Here is a 23525-nt window from a genome sequence, read left to right on the forward strand (position 1 = left end):
AGGCAAAAACTGTTACAGCTTGGCTGGGAAGTTCTGATTCACCCGCCATATTCACCAGACATTGCACCTTCAGATTTCCATTTATTTCGGTCTTTATAAAATTCTTTTTTTTAAATACATTTTTATTTGAGTATAATTGCTTCACAATGTTGTGTTAGTTTCTGTTGTACAACAAAGTAAATCAGCCATGTGCATACATATATCCCCATATCACCTCCCTCCTGAGCCTCCCTACCCCCACCCCATCCCAAAATTCTAGGTCGTCACAAAGCACTGAGCTGATCTCCCTATGCTATGCTGCTGCTTCCCACTAGCTATCTATTTTACATTTTGTACTGTATATATGTCAACTTTACTCTCACTTAGCTCCATCTTCCCCTTCCCCCCACCCCCATGTCCTCAAGTCCATTCTCTATGTCTGCGTCTTTATTCCTGCCCTGCCACTAGGTTCATCAGTACCATTTTTATTAGATTCCATATATATGCATTAGCACACAGTATTTATTTTCCTTTTTCTGACTAACCTCACTCTGTATGACAGACTCTAGGTCCACCCACCTCACTACAAATAACTGAGTTTCATTTGTTTCTTTTTATAGTTGAGTAATATTCCATTGTATATGTGTGCCACATCTTCTTTATCCATTCATCTGTTGATGGACATTTAGGTTGCTTCCATGTCCTGGCTATTGTAAATAGTGCTGCAATGAACATTGTGGTACATGTCTCTTTTTGAATTATGGTTTTCTCAGGGTATATGCTCAGTAGTGGGATTGCTGGGTCATATGGTAGTTCTATTTTTAGTTTTTTAAGGAACCTCCATACTGTTCTCCATAGTGGCTGTATCAGTTTACATTCCCACCAACAGTGCAGGAGGGTTCCCTTTTCACACACCCCCTCTAGCATTTATTGTTTCTAGACTTTTTGATAATGGCCATTCTGACCAGTGTGAAGTGATAGCTCATGCAAGTTTTGATTTGCATTTCTCTAATAATTAGTGATGTAGAGCAGATTTTCATGTGCCTCTTGGCCACCTGTATGTCTTCTTTGGTGAAATGTCTATTTAGGTTTTCAGCCCATTTTTTAATTGGGTTTTTTTTTTTGGATATTGAACTCCATGAGCTGTTTGTATATTCTGGAGATTAATCCTTTATCCGTTGTTTCATTTGCAAATATTTTCTCCCATTCTGAGGGTTGTCTTTTAGTCTTGTTTATGGTTTCCTTTGCTGTGCAAAAGCTTTAAGTTTAATTAGGTCCCATTTGTTTATTTTTTCTTTTTATTTTCATTATTCTAGGAGGTGGATTGAAAGAGATCTTGCTGTGATTTATGTCAAAGAGTGATATGCCTATGTTTTCCTCTAAAGGTTTTTTTTTTAACATCTTTATTGGAGTATAATTGCTTTAGAATGGTGTGTTAGTTTCTGCTTTATAACAACGTGAATCAGCTATACATATACATATATCCCCATATCTCCTCCCTCTTGCCTCTCCCTCCCACCCTCCCTATCCCACCCCTCTAGGTATAGTGTCCAGTCTTACATTTAGGTCTTTAATCCATTTTGAGTTTATTTTTGTGTATGGTGTTAGGGAGTGTTCTAATTTCATTCTTTTACATGTAGCTGTCCAGTTTTCCCAGCACCATTTATTGAAGAGACTGTCTTTTCTCCATTGTATGTTCTTGCCTCCTTTGTCGTAAATTAGGTGACCATATGTGTGTGGGTTTGTCTCTGGGCTTTCTATCCTGTTCCGTTGATCTATATTTCTGTTTTTGTGCCAGTGCCATATTGTCTTGATTTTTGTAGCTTTGTAGTATAGTTTGAAGTAGGGTTGCAGGATACAAAATTAATGCACAGAAATCTCTGGCATTCCTCTAACGTTAACAATGAAAAATCAGAAAGAAAAATTAAGGAAACAATCCCATTTACCATCGCAACAAAAAGAACAAAATACCTAGGAATAAACCTACCTAAGGAGGTGAAAGACTTGTACTCAGAAAACTATAAAACACTGATGAAAGAAATCAAAGCTGACATAAACAGATAGAGAAATATACCATGTTCTTGGATTGGAAGAATCAATATTGTGAAAATGACTATACTACCCAAAGCAATCTACAGATTCAATGCAATCCCTATCAAACTACCAACGGCATTCTTCACAGAATTAGAACAAAACATTTTACAATTTGTATGGAAACACAAAAGACCCTGAATAGCCAAAGCAGTCTTGAGAAAGAAAAATGGAGCTGGAGGAATCAGGCTCCCCAACTTCAAACTATACTACAAACCTACAGTAATAAAATTCTCTTAATGGAAAAAATTCTAATTCCCTGGAAGACTGTAAAAGGCACCTGGAACAGTTCTTTGCTCAAGAAGATAAAAAGACTTGGGAAGATGGAATTATGAAGTTGCCTGAAAAACAGCAGAAGGTAGTGGAACAAAACGGTGAATACACCTGTGCTTATGGCTTCCTAAATGCAGCACCTATGGAACATCCAAACGGACAAGTGCTCCTGCAACTGAGATAGGTCTGGCTTTAGCAGCTGAGGACTTTGTGGGCACATTCACATGAGGGCTGGGCCAGGCCAGAGTCTGAGCAGCCTCCATAGCTCCCACAGCAGGTCCAGGTGAACAACTACTGCATGTGCTGGGACCTGACCTCAGTGGATCTGCACCAGTGGTCTGGTGAAAACTACACCTGAGAGTCACCAGGGCCATTTGCTGGCATACCCACGGTTATGATGGGACTGAGAGCAGTGCCAACAACAGTGTACTTTGTGAGCCCGCACAACGGGCAAAGGTGACATAACAGAGCACACTCACAGGTGAACATCTCCAGAGGAGGAATGCTCAGAGGCTTCTCTCCCAGTGGAAGTGCTTCAATCCCACCTACCTCTCACTGCAGATCAGAAACACAGCTAAGAAACAGATCTTCAGGCCTCTACTTCAACAACTAAGGAGCATACCATGCCCCTGAAAGGGCAGTGACAACCACAGAGCAAAGGGGAGGCCCCACTCAATATCCACCTCACACACTAGGGGGCAGACATCAGAAGCAAGAGGAGCTATGATCCTGCAGCCTGCATAAAGGAGACCACAAACACAATAAGTTAGCCAAAATGAGATGACAGAGGAATCTGCTGCAGACGAAGGAGCAAGATAAAAACCTACAAGAACAACTAAATGAAGAAATAATGAAAAAGAATCAGAATAATGATAGTAAAGATGATCCGAGATCTCAGAAAAAGAATGGAGGCATGGATTGAAAAGATGCAAGAGATGATTAACAAAGACCTAGACGAACTAAAGAACAAACAGAGATGAACAATACAATAACTGAAATGAAAAATACTCTAGAAGGAATCAGTAACAGAATAACTGAGGCAGAAGAATGGATAAATGAGCTGGAAAACAGAATGGTGGAAATCACTGCCGTGGAACAGAATAAAGAAAAAAGAATGAAAAGAAATGAAGACAGTCTCAGAGACTTCTGGGACAACATTAAACATACCAACATTCGAATTATAAGGGTCCCAGAAGAAGAAAAGAGAGAGAAAGGGCCTGAGAAAATATTTGATGAGATAACAGTCTCAAACTTCCCTAACATGGTAAAGGAAATAGTCACCTAGTCCAGGAAGTGCAGAGAGTCCCATACAGGATAAACACAAGGAGGAACACACCAAGACACATGTTAATCAAACTAACAAAAATTAAATACAAAGAAAAAATATTAAAAGCAACAAGGGAAAAACAACAAAAAACATACAAGGGAATCCATAGGTTATCAGCTGATTTTTTAGCAGAAACTTTGCGGGCAAGAAGGGAGTGGCATGATATACTTAAAGTAATAAAAGGGAAAAACCTACAACTAAGAATACTCTACCTAGCAAGGCTCTCATTTAGACTTGATGGAGAAATCAAAAGCTTTACAGACAAGCAAAAGCTAAGAGGATTTAGCACCACCAAACCAGCTTTATGACAAATGCTAAAGGAACTTTTTTAGGCAGGAAACACAAGAGAAGAGAAAAAAAGAGGAAGGGAAGAAAAAAGACCTACAAAAACAAACCCAAAATAATTAATAAAATGACAATAGGAACATACATATCAATAATTACCTTAAATGTAAATGGATTAAATGCTCCAACCAAAAGACACAGACTGGCTGAATGGATTCAAAAACAAGACCCGTATATATGCTGTCTATAAGAGAACCACTTCAGACCTAGGGACACATACAAACTGAAAGTGACGGGATGGAAAAAAATATTCCATGCAAATGGAAATCAAAAGCAAGCTGGAGTGGCAATATTCAATCAGACAAAATAGACTTTAAAATAAAGACTGTTACAAGAAACAAGGAAGGTCACTACATAATGATCAAGGGATCGGTATAAGAAGAAGATATAACAATTGTAAATATATATATGCAGCCAATATAGGAGCTCCTCAATATATAAAGCAAATGCTGAGAGCCATAAAAGGGGAAATAATAGTGGGGGACTTTAACACCTCACTTACAACAATGGACAGATAACCCAGACAGAAAATTAATAAGGCAACACAAGCTTTAAAGGACACATTAGTCCAAATAGACTTAATTGATATTTATAGGGAATTCCATCAGAAAGCAGCAGAATACACTTTCTTCTCAAGTGCACACGGAACATTCTCCAGGATAGATCACATCTTGGGTCACAAATCAAGCCTTGATAAATTTAAGAAAATTGAAATCATATCAAGCATCTTTTCTGACCACAATGCTATGAGATTAGAAATCAATTACAGGAAAAAAACTGTAAAATACACATGAATGCTAAACAATATGTTATTAAATAACCAAAAGGTCACTGAAGAAATCAAAGAGGAAATCAAAAACACCTAGAGACAAATGAGAACAAAAACAGGCTGATCCAAAAACTATGGAATGCAGCAAAAGCAGTTCTAAGAGGGAAGTTTACAGCAATACAATCTTACCTCAAGAAACAAGAAAAATCTCAAATAACCTAAAGTTATACCTAAAACAACTAGAGAAAGAAGAAGAAAACCCAGACTTAGTAGAAGGAAAGAAAAATCAGAGCAGAAATAAATGAAATAGAAACAAAGAAAACAGTAAAGATCAATGAAACTAAAAGCTGGTTCTTTGAGAGGATAAACAAAATTGATAAACCTTTAGCCAGACTCATCAAGAAATAAAGGGAGAGGACTTGAATCAATAAAATTAGAAATGAAAAAGGAGAAGTTACAATGGACACCATGGAAATACAAAGGATCATAAGAGACTACTACAGTCAACTATATGCCAATAAAATGTACAACCTTGAAGAAATGGACAAATTCCTAGAAAGGTACAACCTTCCAAGACTGAACTAGGAAGAGATAGAAAATATGAACAGACCAATCACAAGTACTGAAATTGAAAGTGGATTAAAAAACTCCCCAAAAACAAAAGTCCAGGACCAGATGGCTTCACAGGTGAATTCTATCAAACATTTAGAGAAGAGCTGACACCTACCCTTATGAAACTCTTCCAAAAAATTGCAGAGGAAGGAACACTTCCAAGCTCATTCTATGAGGCCAACATCACCCTGATACCAAAACCAGACAAAGATATCACAAAAAAAAGAAAACTACAGGCGAATATCACTGATGAACATAGACACAAAAGTTCTCAACAAAATACTAGCAAACCAAATCCAACAACACATTAAAAGGATTATACATCCTGATCAAGTGGGATTTATCCCAGGGAGGCAAGGATTCTTCAATACAGTATATGCAAATCAATCAATGTGATACAGCACATTAACAAATTGAAGACTAAAAACCATATGATCATCTCAATAGATGCAGAAAAAGCTTCTGACAAAGTTCAACACATTTATGATAAAAACTCTCCAGAAAGTGGGCATAGAGAGAATCTACCTCAACATAATAAAGGCCATATCCGACAAACCTACAGCAAACATCATACTCAATGGTGAAGATCTGAAACATTTCCTCTAAGATCAGGTACAAGACAAGGATGTCTACTCTCGCCACTTTTATTCAACATACTATTGGAAGTCCTAGTCATGGCTATCAGAGAAGAAAAAAAAATAAAAGGAATCCAAATTGGAAAAGAAGAAGTAAAACTGTCACTGTTTGCAGATGACATGATACTATACACTGAGATTCCTAAAGATACTACCAGAAAACCACTAGAGCTCATCAAGGAAATTGGTAAAGTTGCAGGATACAAAATCAATACATAGAAATCTCTTGCATTCCTATATGCTAACAAAGAAAGATAAGAAAGAGATATTAAGGAAACAATCCCATTTACCATTGCATCAAAAAGAATGAAATACCTAGGAATAAACCTACCTAAGGAGGCAAAAGGCCTGAACTCAGAAAACTATAAGATGCTGATAAAAGAAATCAAAGATGACACAAACAGATGGAGAGATATACCATGTTCTTGGATCAGAAGAACCAATATTGTGAAAGTGACTACACTACGCAAAGCAATCTACATATTCAATGCAATCCCTATCAAATTACCAAGGGCATTTTTCATAGAATTAGAACAAAAAAATTTTACAGTTTGTATGGAAACACAAAAGACCCCGAAGAGCACAAGCAATCTTGAGAAAGAAGAGCGGAGCTGGAGGATAAGTCTCCCTGACTTCAGACTAAGTACAAAGCTACAGTAACCAAAACAGTATGGTACTGGCACAAAAACAGAAACACAAATCAATGGATTAGGATACAAAGTCCAGAGATAAACCCACACACCTATGGCCACCTAATCTATGACAAAGGAGGCAAGAATATACAATGAAGAAAAGACAGTCTCTTCAATAAGTGATGCTAGGAAAACTGGACAGGTACACGTAAAAGAATGAAATTACAACACTCTGTAACACCATACACAAAAATATACTCAAAATGGATTAAAGACCTAAATGTAAGACTGGACACTATAAAACTCTTAGAGGAAAACACAGGCAGAACACTCTTTGACATACATCACAGCAATATCTTTTTTGATCCACCTCCTAGAGTAATGAAAATATAAACAAATGGGACCTAATGAAACTTAAAAGCTTTTGCACAGCAAAGGAAACTATAAACAAAACGAAAAGACAACCCTCAGAATGGGAGAAAACATTTGCAAATGAAGCAACTGACAAGGGATTAATCTCCAAAATATACAAACAGCTCATGCAGCTCAATAACAAAAAAACAAACCACCCAATGATAAAATGGACAGAAGATCTAAATAGACATTTCTCTAAAGAAGACATACAGCTGAACAAAAAACACATGAAAAGATGCTCAGCATCACTAATTATTAGAGAAATGTAAATCAAAACTACAATGAGGTATCACCTCACACCGGTCAGAATGGCCATCATCAGAAATCTACAAACAATAACTGCTGGATAGGGTGTGGAGAAAAGGGAACCCTCCTACACTGTTGGTGGGAATGGAAATTGGTACAGCCACTATGGAGAACAGTATGGAGGTTCCTTAAAAAACTAAAAATAGAGCTACCATATGACCCAGCAATCCCACTACTGGGCATATACCTGGAGAAAACCGTAATTCGAGAGGATGCACGCATCTCGATGTTCACTGCAGCACTATTTACAACAGTCAGGAAATGTAAGCAATCCAAATGTATTGTCAACAGAGGAATGGATAAAGAAGATGTGGTACATATATACAATGGAATATTACTCAGCCATAAAAAGGAATGAAATAATGCCCTTTGCAGAGACACGGATGGACCTAGAGATTGTCATACAGAGTGAAGTAAGTCAGAAAGAGAAAGACAAATATCGTATAATAGCGCTTATATGTGGAATCTAGAAAAATGGTATAGATGAACTTATTTGCAAAGCAGAAATAAAGTCACAGATGTAGAAAACAAACTTATGGTTACCAAGGGGAAGGAGGGGGGTGGGATGAATTGGGAGATTGGGATTGAAATATATACACTACTGTATATAAAATAGACAAGTAACAAGAACCTACTGTATACCACAGGGAATTCTACTCAATGCTCTGTGGTGACCTAAATGGGAAGGAAATCTAAAAAAGAATGGATATATGTATCTGTATAACTGATTCATTTTACTGTACAGCAGAAACTAACTCAACATTGTAAAGCAACTACACTCCAATAAAAATTAATAGAAAAATCAACAAAATAAAAATAAAAGATACCCCCTATCAAGTTAAAGAACATGTTTTATTAAGAGTTTTATTAGTAATGAGTTTTTATTTCCTCAGAAGTTTAGTATCAAGATGATCATGTTTTATCTCCTTTAAATAATCAATTAAGTTTTATTTACTTAACACTTACATAGTGTTTACCATGTGCCAGACACTAAGGGCTTTACATATATTACCTCATGTAATCTTTATAACCATTCTGTAAGGTAGATTTTGTTACTTTTTCCATTGAGAGATGAGGAAACTGAGGCATAAGAGTTAAATATACAGCTACTAAGTGCTTGAGCCAGGACTGAATGTGGGAGATTTGGATTCAGATTTCATACTCTTGAACCCCCTCTTAGCTTCTTGCTAATAAACACTTCTCATATAAGTTTTCTTTAGGAATTTTACATATATTTTCATTAATGAGATCACTGTATAAATCTCTTTTTTGTGCTATCCTTCTTTAGTGTTTGCATCAGAATTGTGTTATTATAGAATAAAGTTGCAAGTCTTCTCTGGTAGCCAGTCTCCGAGATGGCCACCAATGCTCCCCATCTCCTGAGATTCATAACCTGTGCAGTTGCCTCCCACATTGTACCAGGGTTGGTTTACCAGCAGATAAACCAATAAAATAGGGCATAAGTGACAGTCACTTCCTAAATTAGTTCAAAACACTGCACCTTCTATACTGAACTCTCTCTTTCTCTAATCATTCATTATGGGGAAGCCAGCTGCCATGTATTAAGGAGACAGTCCTGTGGAGAGGCTGCCTGCAAACTAAGTCCTGTATATCTGAAACACTGTAAATCAACCATACTTCAATTAAAAAAAAAAAGTACTAAGTCCCATTCCAACACCTAAAAGAAACTGAGGTCTGACAACCACCACATAAGAATGCTTAGAAGTGGATCCTCTAGGCTTCAGATGACTATAGTACCAGCCAACAACTTGATTATAACCTTCTGAGAAATCTTGAACCAGACTCACCAGGCTAAGCCACTTCCAGATTCCTGACCTTTAGAACTTGCGTGAGATATAAAATGTTTGTTGTGTTAAACTGCCAAGTTTTGGGGTAATATGTTATACAGCAATAGATAATGAGTAAACTTTCCACTGTATTTCACTCTCACAAAAATCAACCGGTTCTCAAAGGTTGAACAGAACTGATAGGTAAGATCTGGTGCTTTGAGAAAGACATACACTCAATAAAACTTCAGAATTTTTTTCTAGGATATAAGTCAATTTAGATTTTTTAAACTTCTCTCTGCACAAAAAATAAAACTTTTTTGTATTTTCCAAGAATGCTGCCTATTTTAAATATGGTGATATAAAATCGTAAACGCTCTTCTATCCCTATAGATCTATTATTCCCTTTCAATTTTTGATATTATGTCTTCTCTATGTTTTTCTTTTTTAATCTTGCCAGTGGTTTGTCTATTTTTTTCTTCCCCATAGTGGAAAAATAATTTATCCACAGGCTACTGATTTTGAAGGTTTTGTATTTTATTTAATTAATTGCTTACTTCATCCTTATTAATCCCTCCTTCTAATTTTAGTTTATTTCATTATCCATGTCCTACTGGTATTGATAATCTCAGTGCTATTTATTTTTAATCATCCTAAATTTTCACTTTTGATCTTTACTTAAAAGAAGTGTTATTTTTAGTTATAATGTTATAATTAAAATTTTAGACAATTTTATACTTTTTAAATGTTTATTTTGGCCTTATTTTTAATGTTCAGTTATACTGAATATGGTCAGAGAATGCAGATCATATGGTTATATTTTTTGTGAATTTATTAAGATTAATGTTGCTAACTACCACATAACCAATTTTTGAAAAGTATCCTTGGATTTTAAAACGATTCTTATTCTCTTGCTATTCATTATAAAATTTCCTTTGCGGGGCTATTCAAAATCCTTTTCATCATTACTTCTATTTGTTTCCATGATTCATTAATTTCTGAAAGAAATAAATAAAATTTTATACTGTGAGAAATTTTCCCACATTTGTAACACACCTTACTATCTGGGTAGAATATACTTGGTCTTACAACTGTCTTCAGACTTTCACCTGCATTTTTTATGTACCTGGGTGTGTATGTGTTTGTGTGTGTATGTGTTATACAAGTTTAAATGAAATACAGATTTTGACAAATTTTTAAACAGCAGTTTGTTTTCTAACTACGTTAGAAATATTTAAATTCATATGGTTAACAAAACTTGTTTTTAGTAAATCTTTGACATCCAAGATACTTAGACATGTTAATCTCACTAATTACTGTATTATCTTCATAAAAGAACACTGCAATTCTCTTTCTTTTCTGCTAAAATAAACAGTAAGTATATGAATATAAAACATAGACAGAATAATAGTAAGGAAACTTTAATAAGCTATGATCTAGATGAGGTTTGGAACTCATAAATTTTTTATGAAAAAATGTATTACTAAAAAAGATTCTAAGTCATTTTCACATCAAGTTTTAATTAAAACGACTATTCCAAAAATTGAAATTATCCTCATGTCCAAAAGAATAGTTCACGAGTATTTTATTTTATTATCAATAATCGATAATAAAATAAAATACCTTTAGAGGTTCTAGTTCAAGATGGCACTGTAGGGGGAGCCTTAACTTACCTCCTCCCAGGGACACACCAAATCTACAACTATATAAGGAACAATTTTCTCTGAAATAAACTCCTACATACTGGGTAAACAAAAAAAGACTGATGTTGAAATGGGTAGGAGAGGCTGAGACACAATCTAACCATAAACTCCACGCCTGGCATGGAGACCCATAATCAGGAGGGAACCCACAACTCTGAGCTTCTTCCTGAGGAGCACAGAATTTGAAATCTACATCTGGCACCCCAACTTTTAAGACCTGCACCTGAGAGACAAGCACCCAAAACATTTACCTTTGAAAGTTAACAGGGCTGGTGTCCATGAGACACACAAGGCTATAGTGAACTGAGAAACATACTTAAAAGGGTCATGAGGATTCACTATGCCTACACCCCAGGGCCCAGCACAAAGGCAGCCAATTAAAATGCCTAGTCTTTCTGTAAAAGAGACTTATATGCTTATCTTAAAGCTTTGGCTTAAGTGGCAGGCACCTAATTTAAGGCATACCTAGAAGGTTAATACTCTCCAAAGACCAAGGAGCCTCCCCCGTCTCACTCCAGGTCACCTTATCTTCCAGGAAGAAGCTTGTATATACATCTGATGGCCTGGTTTTTGCGGCTGCTGCTAAGTAAGGGGGCACTAACTCGATCACCTGGCTCTGGTGGCCAGAGTGGTGGACATTTATGAGTCCCATAGGACTGAAACAAATAGAGAAAGAGTTCGTAACCAGCAACAACCCACAGGACAAAGCAGAGAGGCAACAGACAGGCACCCAATCTTTCTGTGAAAGAGGACTAATATCCTATTTTCATAGCTTTGGCCTGAGGGGAAGACATCAAATTAAACACACATCTAGGGGCCAACTGCAATCTTGTGCAGAGACCAGGGAAAGAAGTGGGCACCTACTTCACAAACACCCTCCGCCCAGCCCCAGGTCATGGGAATCTTTGAGAAAGGAGCTTCTGCCCACATTTGGTGCACCAGCTTTTGTGGTTGCTGCCCACAAGAAATAACCCTTGATAGCCTGGCTCTGGTGGCTAGTGGGTATTGTGTTCATGGGTCTAATGGGACGGCACAAAGGAAGAAATGGTTCTTAACTATCATGCAGGGCTCAGTACAGAGGAAGCAGAATGAAATGTCCATCTCCCAGGCTTCCATGGAAAGAGGTATATATGTATAACTTAAAAGCTGCTGCCCAAAGTCTGGCTTCCAATCAGCCTGAATTTAGGTGCTGACTGAGATCCTCCCTTTTAGGACACTGGCAGGTCTTGGGAAACCCTCAACGGCTGGGAGCCACTAAGAACCAAGTAGGTTGTTTAGACAATCACAAGGATATGAGAGACAACCAAGAAATAGGACAGGGTTAAACATTAAGGTTCATCTCCTACATGAGGCAACGCCTTCAAGACTGGGAGAAGAGGCTGTTTCATCTAATATGTAGAAACCAACACAGAATGTCAGGGAAACTGAAGAAACAAAGGAATATGTTCCAAATAAAAGGACAAGATAAAAACTTCAGGAAAATACTTAATGAAAAAGAGATAAATGATTTACATGACAAAAAATTCAAAATAAGTAATAAATATGCTCACCAATGTCAGAAAAAAACATGAAAGAAGTGAGAATTTCAACAAACAAAAAATAAAGGAAAGTACCCTACAGAAATGATGAAGTTGAAGAATACAACAACTGTACTGACAAATATGAGGGTTCAAAAGCAGACTAAGAGCAAAACAAAAGATCAGTGAACTCAAAGACAGGGCAGTTTAACTCCTCCAACTAGAGCAGCAAAAAGAAAAAGGAATAAAAAAGAGCAAAGATAGTTTAAGGAATTTATGGGAAAACATCAAGAGGACCATTATTCACATCAGGTTCCCGGAATGAGGAGAGAAAAAGGGCAGAAAATTTATGTGAAGAAATAATGGCTGAACACTTCCCTAATCAGGGGAAGGAAACAGCATCCAGATTTATTTATATATATAATATAAATAAATCGTCAAAAGTTAAAGGCAAGGACAGACTGTATGAAGAAGCAAGAGAAAAACAACTTCTTATATACAAGGGAATCCCCAAAAGACTATTAGCATATTTTCCAGCAGAAAAATTGTAGAAGGGTGTGGCATGATATATTTAAAGCTCTGAAAAAATTAAACAGCCAACCAAGAATACTCTATATGGCAAAGTTATCCTTCAGAATTAAAGGAGATATAAAGAGTTTTCCAGAAAAATAAAACATAGGGTAATGACCAATAGCCCAGTCCTATAAGAAATGTTAAAGGGACTTTTTAAGCTGAAACAAAAGAGTGCTAGTCAGTAACAGGAAAAAAATACAAATATATAAATCTCACTGGTAAAAATTAACATACAGTAAAATTTAGAAAAACCTAATGTTGTAAACGTGATAGATTAATCACTTATACAAAGCACTAGTATGAAGGTTAAAAGACAAACAGTAAAAAATAACTATAACTGCAATAATTTGATAGCGAATATGCAAGATAAGATGATGTAAATGGTGACTTCAAAACTATAAAATGGGAGTAAGTAAAAACGTAGAGCTTTAGACTGTTACCAAATTTGTTATTGACTTAAAACAGACTATTATAAATATAAATTGTTTTATGTCAGCATTATGGTAACTACAGAGAAAAAACCTAGATTAAGTACACAAAAGATAAAGAGAATGGAATCTAAGACTGCCACTACAGAAAATCATCAAATCACAAAGTAGAAGATCAAGAGAAGTAGAGAGGAAAAAAGAAATTACAAAACGGCTATAAAACAATAAACAAAATGGCAATAACTCCATATCTATCAATAATTAAGTGTACATGGACAAATTCTGGGAAAACAAACAAACAAGCAAGCAAAAAACCCAGAGAGTAGCTAAACAGATTTTTAAAAAGTCATCTATATCTTACCCACAAGAGTCTCACTTAGATGTACAAACACACAGTCTGAAAACGAAGCGATGGAAAAATATATCCCATGCTCTTGGAAACCAAAAGAAAGCTGGGGTGGCAATACTTACATAAGACAAAGAAGAACATAAAACAAAGACTGTAATAAGAGACAAAGAACAAAGTAGGTCATTACATAATGATAAAGGGATCAATACAATAAGAGGATATGACATTTGTAAATATTTATGCACCCAACATAGGAGCATCCAAATATAAAAGCAAATATTAACAGACCTAAAGAGTAAAACAGCCATACAATAATAATAGGGGACTTTAATACTCCACTGACATCGCAAATGGATATATTCTTAGAAACATATATTCTTAGAACAACCTTCCAAGGCTGAATCATGAAGAAACAAAATCTGAACAGACTGATTACTAGAAAGGAGATAATCAGTAATCAAAAACCTCCAACAAACAAAATCCAGAATCAGACAGCTTCACTGGTGAATTCTACCAAATATTCAAAGAAGAATTAATACCAATCTTCTCAAATTCTCCCAAAAATTAGAAGAGAAGGGAACACGTCCAAACTCATTTTATGGGACAAGCATTACCCTGACACCAAAACCAGTCAAGACACCACAGTAAAGAAAATTACAGGCCAATATCCCTGATGAACAGAAATGCAAAACTCCTCAACAAAATATTAATAAGCTGAATTCAACAATACAACAGAAGTAGCATATGCTGTTATCAAGTGGAATTTATTCCAGGGGTGCAAGGATGGTTTAACACCCTCAAATCAATCAATGTGATACACAACATTCACCAAATAAAGGATAAAAGTCATGTGATCATCTCAAAAAAGCAGAAAAAAGCATTCAACAAAATTTAACACCCATTCATGATACAAACTCTCAACAAAGTGAGTATAGAGAAAAAGTACTTCAACAAAATAATGGCCATATATCACAAGCCTCCAGCTAAAATCATACTCAAGGGAGAAGAGTCGACTGTTTCTCCTCCATGATCAGCAACAACTCAAGGATACCCACTCTCACTTTTATTCAATAAGGTATTGGAACTCCTAGCCAGAGCAATAATGCAACAACAACAATAACAAATGAAAGGCATCCAATTCAGAAAAGGAGGAGTAAAACTGTCTCTATTTGCACATGACATTGTGTGACATACAGAAAACTCTAAAGATTTCATCAAAAAACTGTTAAACAAATTCAATAAGCTTGCAGGATACAAAATCAATATACACAAATCACTTGCATTTCTATTCACTAATAATGAACTCGGAAAGATAAATTAAGGAAACAATCCTATTTATTGTACAACTGCATCAAAAAGAATAAGATACCTAGAAATAAGCTTAACCAAGAACGTGAAAGATCTGTAGACTGAAAATTATAAGATGTTAATAAACAACATTAAAGAAACAGAAATAAATGTTAAGATAGCCCACACTCATGGATTGGAAGAATTAATTTTGTTAAAATGTCCATACTACCAAAAGCAATCCATAGATTCAATGCAATCCCAAAGGCATTTTTCACAGAAATAAAACAAACAATCCTAAAATTAGTATGGAACCACAAAAGACCCCAAAGCCAAAGCAATACTGAGAAAAAAGAACAATGTTGGAGGCATCACACTCCCTGATTTCACACTATATTACAAAGCTATAGTAATCAGAACATAAAAACAGACACATAGATCACTGGAACAGAATAGAGAGCCCAGAAATAAGCCCAGGCACCTATGGTCAATTAACAACAAAGGAGCTAAGAATAGACAATGGGGAAAGGACAGTCTTTTCAATAAATGGTGTTGGAAAAACTGAGCAGCCACATGCAAAAGAATGAAACTGAACCACCATCTTACACCATACACAAAAATTACCTAAAAATGGATTAAATTCTTAAGCTTAAGACCTGAAACCATAAAACTCTTAGAAGAAAATAAAGGTAGTAAGCTCCTTGAAATTAGTGTTGGTAATGATGTTTTGGATTTGACACCAAAACCAAAACAACAAAAGCAAAAATAAACAAGTGGCACTACATCAAAAAAGCTTCTGTACAGCAAAGGAAACCACTAACAAATGAAAAGGTAACATAATAGATGGGAGAAAATATCTGCAAATCATGTATCTGACAAGGGGTTAATATCCAAAATATATAAAGGACTCCTACAACACATTAGCAAAAAAACAATCTGATTGAAAGATGGGCATAAGTTCTGAATAGACATTTTTCCTAGGAACACATACAGATAGCGAACAGGTACTTGAAAAGGTGCTCAACATCACTAATCATCAGGGAAATGCCAATCAAAACCACAATGAGATATTACCTCATACCTGTTTGAATGTCTATTATCAGAAAGACAAGAAGGAAACCCTTGTGCACTTTTGGTGGAAATATAAATTGATGCAGCCACTATGAAAATAGTATGAAGTTTCTTAAAATAATTTAAAATAGAATTATATTATCCTGCAATTCCCCCTCTGGGTACTTATCCAAAGGAAGCAAAAACACTAACTTGAAAAGATGACTCATGTTCACTGCATCATTATTTATGATACCCAGGAAATGGAAACAACATAAGTGTCCATAATGATGAATGAATAAAGAAAAATGGTGGATACACACACACACAAGAATATTACTCAGCCAAAAAACAAAAAAAAAACCAAAAACAGGAAAAAAAACAAAACGCTCGTGACAACATGAATGGACCTTGAGGGCATTATGCTAAGTAAAATAAGTCTGTCAGAGAAAGACAAATACCATATGATCTCACTTATATACGGAATCAAAAACAAAACAAAGCAACAACAACAAAAAAACCCCACAAAAAGTAAAACATAATACAACCAATTCATAGATACAGAGAACAAGATTTGTAGTTGCCTGAGACAGGGGGTGGGTGAAGTGGGTGAAGATAGTTAAAAGGCACAAACTTCCAGTTATAAAATAAATAAGCCTCCAGGATGTAAAGTACAGCTTGATAACTATAGTTAATAATACTGTATTGTATATTTAAAAGATGCTAAAAGAATAGAACATAAAAATTCTCATCATAGGAAAAAAATTGTAACGATGTGTGGTGATGGAAGTTAACTAGACTAACTGTGATAATCATTTCACAATATATACATATATCAAATCATTATGTTGAACACAAACTAATCTAATGTTATATGTCAATTACATCTCAATAAAATAAATTAAATAAAATACCTTCAGATTATATTTATGAGCTTTATCCAAAATAGCTGGTACCAAGTTATCAGTAGGTTCTCCATTCTCATCATTTGAGTCAGGTGGGTACCAAGATAGGGCTAGTACACCTAATAGAAACAACCAAAAAGAAAAGAAAAATAAACACAGGAACAGAAATGAGGTATTGTTAAAAAAATTAAGGTATTGGTAAAAAATATAGGTATTGTTAAAAAAAACAATACAGCAGAGTAAGGACCAAATTGTTAACAATAAAAAGAAACATATTCTCAAATAATGTTGTTTTGTTATTTTACTTAGATACCACTTACGGTTATTTGATTACTTTGTATACTCAATACTTTAAACTTTTTATCAGGCATCGGTATCTTTTAATTAATTAGTAGATTTTACTTTCTAGAATAAGTTTTAGATTTACAGAAAAATTGTACAGAAAGTAGAGTTTCTATCTTCTCCTCTCCTACTCACCATCTTCCCATGCCACATAGTTTCTGTTAGTATTAACATCTTACATTAGTGTGGTAAATTTGTTACAACTGATGAACCAATGTAGGTATATGTATATCATTAACTAAAGTCCACAGTTTACATTAGGGTTCCCTCTTTGTATTGTACAGTTCTATGGCTTTTGACAGATGTATAATGTCATGAACCGACTATTACAGTATCACACAGAATAGTTTTACAGCCCTCAAAACCCTTTGTGCTCCACTTATTAATCCCTCCTCCTTCTCCTTCCTCAATCACCCAGAAAATAACTGATCCTTTTACTATCTCTATATACTTTGCCTTTTCCAGAATGTTATGTAGGTGGAATCATAAAGTAACACTTTCAGACATTTCTTATACTCTGAAATATGCATTTACGTTTCATTCATGTCTTTTTAAGACTTGACAACTCATTCTTTTTAAAGAACATTTTTTTTTTAAATTTATTTATTTTTTTGGCTGTGTTGGGTCTTCGTTTCTGTGCGAGGGCTTTCTCTAGTTGTGGCAAGTGGGGGCCACTCTTCCTCGCAGTGCGCGGGCCTCTCACTATCGCGGCCTCTCTTGTTGCGGAGCACAGGCTCCAGATGCGCAGGCTCAGTAATTGTGGCTCACGGGCCTAGCTGCTCCGCGGCATGTGGGATCTTCCCAGACCAGGGCTCGAACCCGTGTGCCCTGCATTGGCAGGCAGATTCTCAACCACTGCGCCACCAGTGAAGCCCAGACAACTCATTCTTTTTATTGCTGAATAATGTTCCATTGTATCAGTGTGCCACAGTTTGTCCACTTACCTATTGAAGACATCTTGGTTTCTTACAATTTTTGGCAATTATAAATAAAGCTGCTATAAACATTTATGTGCAGATTTTTGTGTGGATCAATATCACTTAACAGAAGATTCAAGACATTTTTTAAATTACAGTTTATCCCTGTAGTACCTACTTACTTTTGAACTGATAAACTACAAAAAGAAAGTTTTAGAAACAATAAGCCTGCAAAGAAATTACTAACTGGAGAGGGAAATCTTTGAAATCAACTAATCCAAAGCCTCATTACATATATAAAGCAGCAAGAGGCCACTAAAAGTATGGTACTAATTTCTAAATCATTTAACAGACTCTTTCAGACAAGGAGGAAAATGCAGTGTTATCAAAAGACAAGCATGTGGAAATACAGAAAAGGCAAGGTTAGAAACTGGCAGAGACTTAAACTTTGTGTTAACTATGTCATGTACAAACAGCAGTCCCATCTAAAGACAAAACAAAACTTCTAGGTTAAGTTAACAGAAAAAAAAAAAAAAGGTATCTGTCCCCTATACAATCTGAAAATAAAAATAGCAACAAGAACACAAAGAGACAGAAAAAAGAATCTATAATATATGGGGCTTCAGGGGAGATTTTGGCTACCTAAGAAAGCAGTCATATGGAAAAACAATGTTGATGAGAAAAGTGTCTGAAGACAACTGATCAAACACTCAAGCTGCGTACTTCTCCAGCTTATAAGAAGAACATCACCAATGAAAAGTGACAATAAAAATTTTCTCAACATGCGACCTAAGAAAAAATCCTGCAAAAAAAAATGGTGAAAAAGAACATGGGAAAACACTATAAAGGAGAAACATACAAAAGAAAGATTATGCCATAGAGCTCAGGAAAATTATGAACACGGCATGCTTCGATGAAATTAAAAACAAGATTCCTGTTTCTAATAGTAGATTAGGTTACTTAGACCAACATTCCCAACAAAAACAAATTATTAAATAAGATATGGGAACAAAAAACTTCCAAACGCCAAAGAGCTTAAGAGAGTAAAGAATTACCTGTCTAAAATAAAGTGAAAATGTGAAGTCAGAGAAGTAACTGAGAAAGGAAGTCAGTCTGCCCTACTCATAATTAGGAGAAGTAAACCAGCCCTCAAAATCAGTGGATTAAATCCCAGGTGGACAATGCTTGGGAATTTAAAGTGAATTTAAGGTGGGTAATATTTTCTACTGTATTGGCAAGCACAGATATAGAATATTTTAATTATCACAGAAAGTTCTATTGTACAGCATTGTCAGTATTCTGATTCTCTAAACACCTTACCAACTTGTTCTTATCCAATGATTTTTTCTTCCTCCCTATCCTTGCTGAAGGTATACTCTAAGGCTTGGGGAGAATGTTCCCTGTTCTTCCTTATCCTATTATTGTGTTTCAGTCAATTATCACTTCTACATGTTGAATTATACCCCCATATTGTGCTCTACAATCCAATTTATCTTTGTACAGTGTCTTTTGGGCTGTGTCACTCATGAGCTTTGAATAAGTAATGGCCTGGGAACCAAGCCAATGATGGTCCTACTCCTGAGGAGAACTGGCCCATTTAAATGTTAATGAATCCTTCACAGTAACCCAAAAGGTTTCTCTAAAATATGTCAACCAAGTATCATTTATAAATAAAATCTATTACTGTGTATTTCTACCACTCCAATTGCTAAGGGAAAAGGGATACTCTTTAAAGTCCATTCTTAGAATATTAGCATATTAAATGCAGACCACTTCATAATGATCACATCCTCCCTCCACAGCACTTACCACAGGATCTTCAATATAACTGATACCCAACGATATTTTTGTTAAGCTAAATGCTTTTGAACAGGGTAATAGTTAAAAACACAGGTAGGAAATCAGATAGACCTGGAGAATCCAGTCCCAATTCTGCCATCTGACAGATGTTTAACTTTAGGTAAGTTTGTCTACTTAAGTTTTCACATTTGTAAAATGGGAATAAATTCAGTTCATAACCTAAAAGGCTGTTTTAAAAAGTATACATGAGAGAATGAATTATGAAGAGTAAGACCTCCCCCAAAAAGTGATTACAAAAAACATTTAATAATAAGAAGACAGTAAAACAGTAAGTAAATTTGTTTATGTTTTCCTCAACAGAGCTTGTGATAGCTTCTTTTATATATAGGGAACTTAGCGCTTCTTTCAAACATCTCAAACATTCTTTCAAACTAAAGATTTAATAGAAAGAAAGCAAGCCCATTTCCAGGCATAAACACAATTATGCAAGATGACAATTTCAAAAAAAAATTATAAGACATATAAAAAAGCAAGAAAAATAATGCACATTCAAAGCAATCAATAGAGCCAGACTCAGATCTGAAATAGATGTTGAAATCACTAAACAAGGAATTTAAAATTACTATTATGATTAAATGTTAAAAGATCTAATGGGAAAGATAGTCAACATGTAAGGTCAGGTGGAAAATATCAGCAGAGAGATGAAAACTAAAAGAATCAAATAAAAATGCTGGAAATGAAAAAAACATTAAAAGAGATGAAGAATGCCTTCAACAGACTCATGAACAGACACAGCAGAGCTGAGGAAAGAGTCAGGTAATTAAGCATGTCACAAGAAATTATCGTAACAGAAATGTAATTAGAAAAAATGATTGGAGGCAAAAAACAATAAACAATGCATCCAATACCTCTGGGATAAATATCAAAGTTCTAACATACATGTAATTGAAAGCTCAGAAGTAAAAGGTATATAAAGAGAAATAACAGCTAAGAATTTTGCAAAGTTAATGACACAAAGCAAGAAATTCAAGAAACTCAGAGAACACGGAGAAGGCTAAATACCAAAAAACAACTAAAGATGATATATTAAAACTGCTAAAAATCAAAAACCAAGAAAAAAACATTGCATAGAAAGTCAGAGAAAAAAGACAGATACATACAGGAAAATTAAGATATAAAAAGATGTTTAAAAATTGCAGCATACTTCTCATCAGAAACCATGAAAGACAGAAGACAATGGCATAATATTTTTAAAGTTCCAAAAGAAAACAAATAAAATATCCCCAAATCTGCCCATTGAGAATTCTGTAGCAGATGAAGTATCATTCAGATAAAAGATACAAACAAAATGTAAAAAACTTCATTGCAAGCAGATCAGTACTACAAGAAATGGTAAAGGAAATTTTTGAGGGAGAATGAATGTGATACCAAACATCCACTTGGATTTACTCTAAAAAATGAGGAACATTGGAAATGTAATAAATGAAGGTAAAATAAACTCTTTTTCTTTTACTTTTAATTGCTTTATAACATGACCAAATGTTTGAAGCTGTGGTCAGCAACACATTGCCCATGAACCAAATCTTGACCTCTGCAAGACAAGTGTTCTGCACCTTTGTTTACACTTTGCTTACGGCTACCTTTACACTACAGTGGCAGAATTGAGTGGTAGCAAAAACAATGCGGTACATAAAAATCAAAAATATTTGTTACCTGGTCCTTCACAGAAAACGTTTGCCAAGCTCTGGTCTATAATAGGAATAGTGTATAGTGCCTTTTCTAATAGAAGAATTATGACAACATTAGCAAAAAGTATGGGAAGGAAAAACTGGGAATATACTGTGGTGAGGTCCTTATACTACATATGAAGCATGTATTATTTGCAAGTAGACTCATTACACATAAAGGTATATTTTGTAAACCTTAGGTTATCAACTAAAAGAGAAAAAAAATCAAATACTAAGCAAATAGTAGACACTAAATGTAATCATAGAAAGTATGAAATTCCTAAAAATCTTATATGTTCTGGTATAGTGTTATAAGTGATAATTCTAGTTATTACTTTAAAATGTATATCTCAGAAATAACTAAATTTCCTTGTCAATTGCATTATTATGAACTTTCATCAAAAAAAAAAAAGAAATAGGAAGAGACTGAAAAGATAGTAGATTTCAATCAATCCAACTATATAAATAAACCATATTAGGTGCAAACAGTCTAATCATACTGATTTAAAGACAGAATTTTCAGAGTGGATTTTAAAAAAGCAAGACCTAACCATATGTTGTGTCCAAGAAAACCACTTTAAGTATAAAGACAAAGATAAGTTAAAGGTAAAAGAATGAAAAAGGATATACGAGGCAAACATTAATCAAAGAGAGCTGGAGTTGTTATAGCAATGTGAGACAACGTAGACTTCAAAACAAAGAATATTACCAGCAATAAAGAGGGATTATTTCATAGCAAAGGACTCAGTTATCCCCAAAGATATAATAGTCCTAAATGTTTATGTACTTAAAAGAAGACCTTCAAAATATATGAAGCAAAAACTGACAAACCTGAAAGGAGAAATAGATGAATCCACAATTCTACTTGGAGACTTCAAAACTGCTTTATCAGTAACTGATAAAACAAGCAGAAAATCAGAAAGGACAAAGAAGACCTGAACAATACTATCAAGAACTTGAACTAACTGACATTTATAAGATAGCCCATTCAACAGCAGCAGAACACACATTCTTTTTCCAGAGAATCAATGAAACCAAAAGTTGGTTCCCTGACAGAGTCAACAATAATAATCAAACTCTATAAATATTGACAGGAAAAAAAGGAGAAAAGAAACAGAAATCTTTTGGCAATATCTATATAGATGCCATATACTTTAAAAGCATAAGAAAAATAATACACACAGCTCTTTGCCCAAAAAACTAACAAATTAGATGAAATGGACCAGTTCTTTCAAACATAAAAGTACCCAAACTCACTCTAGAATAAATAGATAACATGAACAGACCTATGTCTATTAATAAAATTTATTTTGTAGTTAAAAAAATAATGAAATCACCAGCCCAAGAGGATTTCGCAGGTGAATTCTATCAAATAGGTAAGAAAAAAAAAAAAACCAACTCTACTCAATCTCTTCCAGAAAATGCAAGAGGGAAGACTTCTTGACTAATTTTATGAGGTCATAACCTACTCTAATAACAAAAGACAAAGACATCAAGAAAAGAAAAACCACAGACAAACATCTCATATGAAAAAGGACACAAAATCCTTTAAAAAGATGAGCAAACAGGATTTAGCAATATAGAAACAGGATAATAAATCATCACCAAATGGGGTTTATTCTAGGAATAAAAAATGAGATTCAACATTTGAAAATCAATCCATATAAGTAACTATATTAAACACTAAAGATTAAACAGTCAATGGATCAAAGAAAAAATCACAAGGGAAATTGGAAAACACTTAAGAGATGAACAAA

At 34.9% G+C, this 23525-nt stretch overlaps 1 protein-coding gene across 2 annotated transcripts in view; it reads right to left on the reverse strand.

The window, feature by feature from the left end:
• MANEA (mannosidase endo-alpha) overlaps positions 1-23525 on the reverse strand; it is a 73866-nt gene that overhangs the window by 23879 nt on the left and 26462 nt on the right. For both annotated transcript variants that reach the window (XM_061207408.1, XM_061207407.1), the window contains exon 3: positions 16992-17101. In XM_061207408.1, coding sequence (XP_061063391.1) covers positions 16992-17101 — 110 coding nt within the window. The remainder of the gene's footprint in view (positions 1-16991; positions 17102-23525) is intronic.

Source organism: Eubalaena glacialis, chromosome 12 (genome assembly GCF_028564815.1).
Source record: "Eubalaena glacialis isolate mEubGla1 chromosome 12, mEubGla1.1.hap2.+ XY, whole genome shotgun sequence".
Taxonomy (NCBI): domain Eukaryota; kingdom Metazoa; phylum Chordata; class Mammalia; order Artiodactyla; family Balaenidae; genus Eubalaena; species Eubalaena glacialis.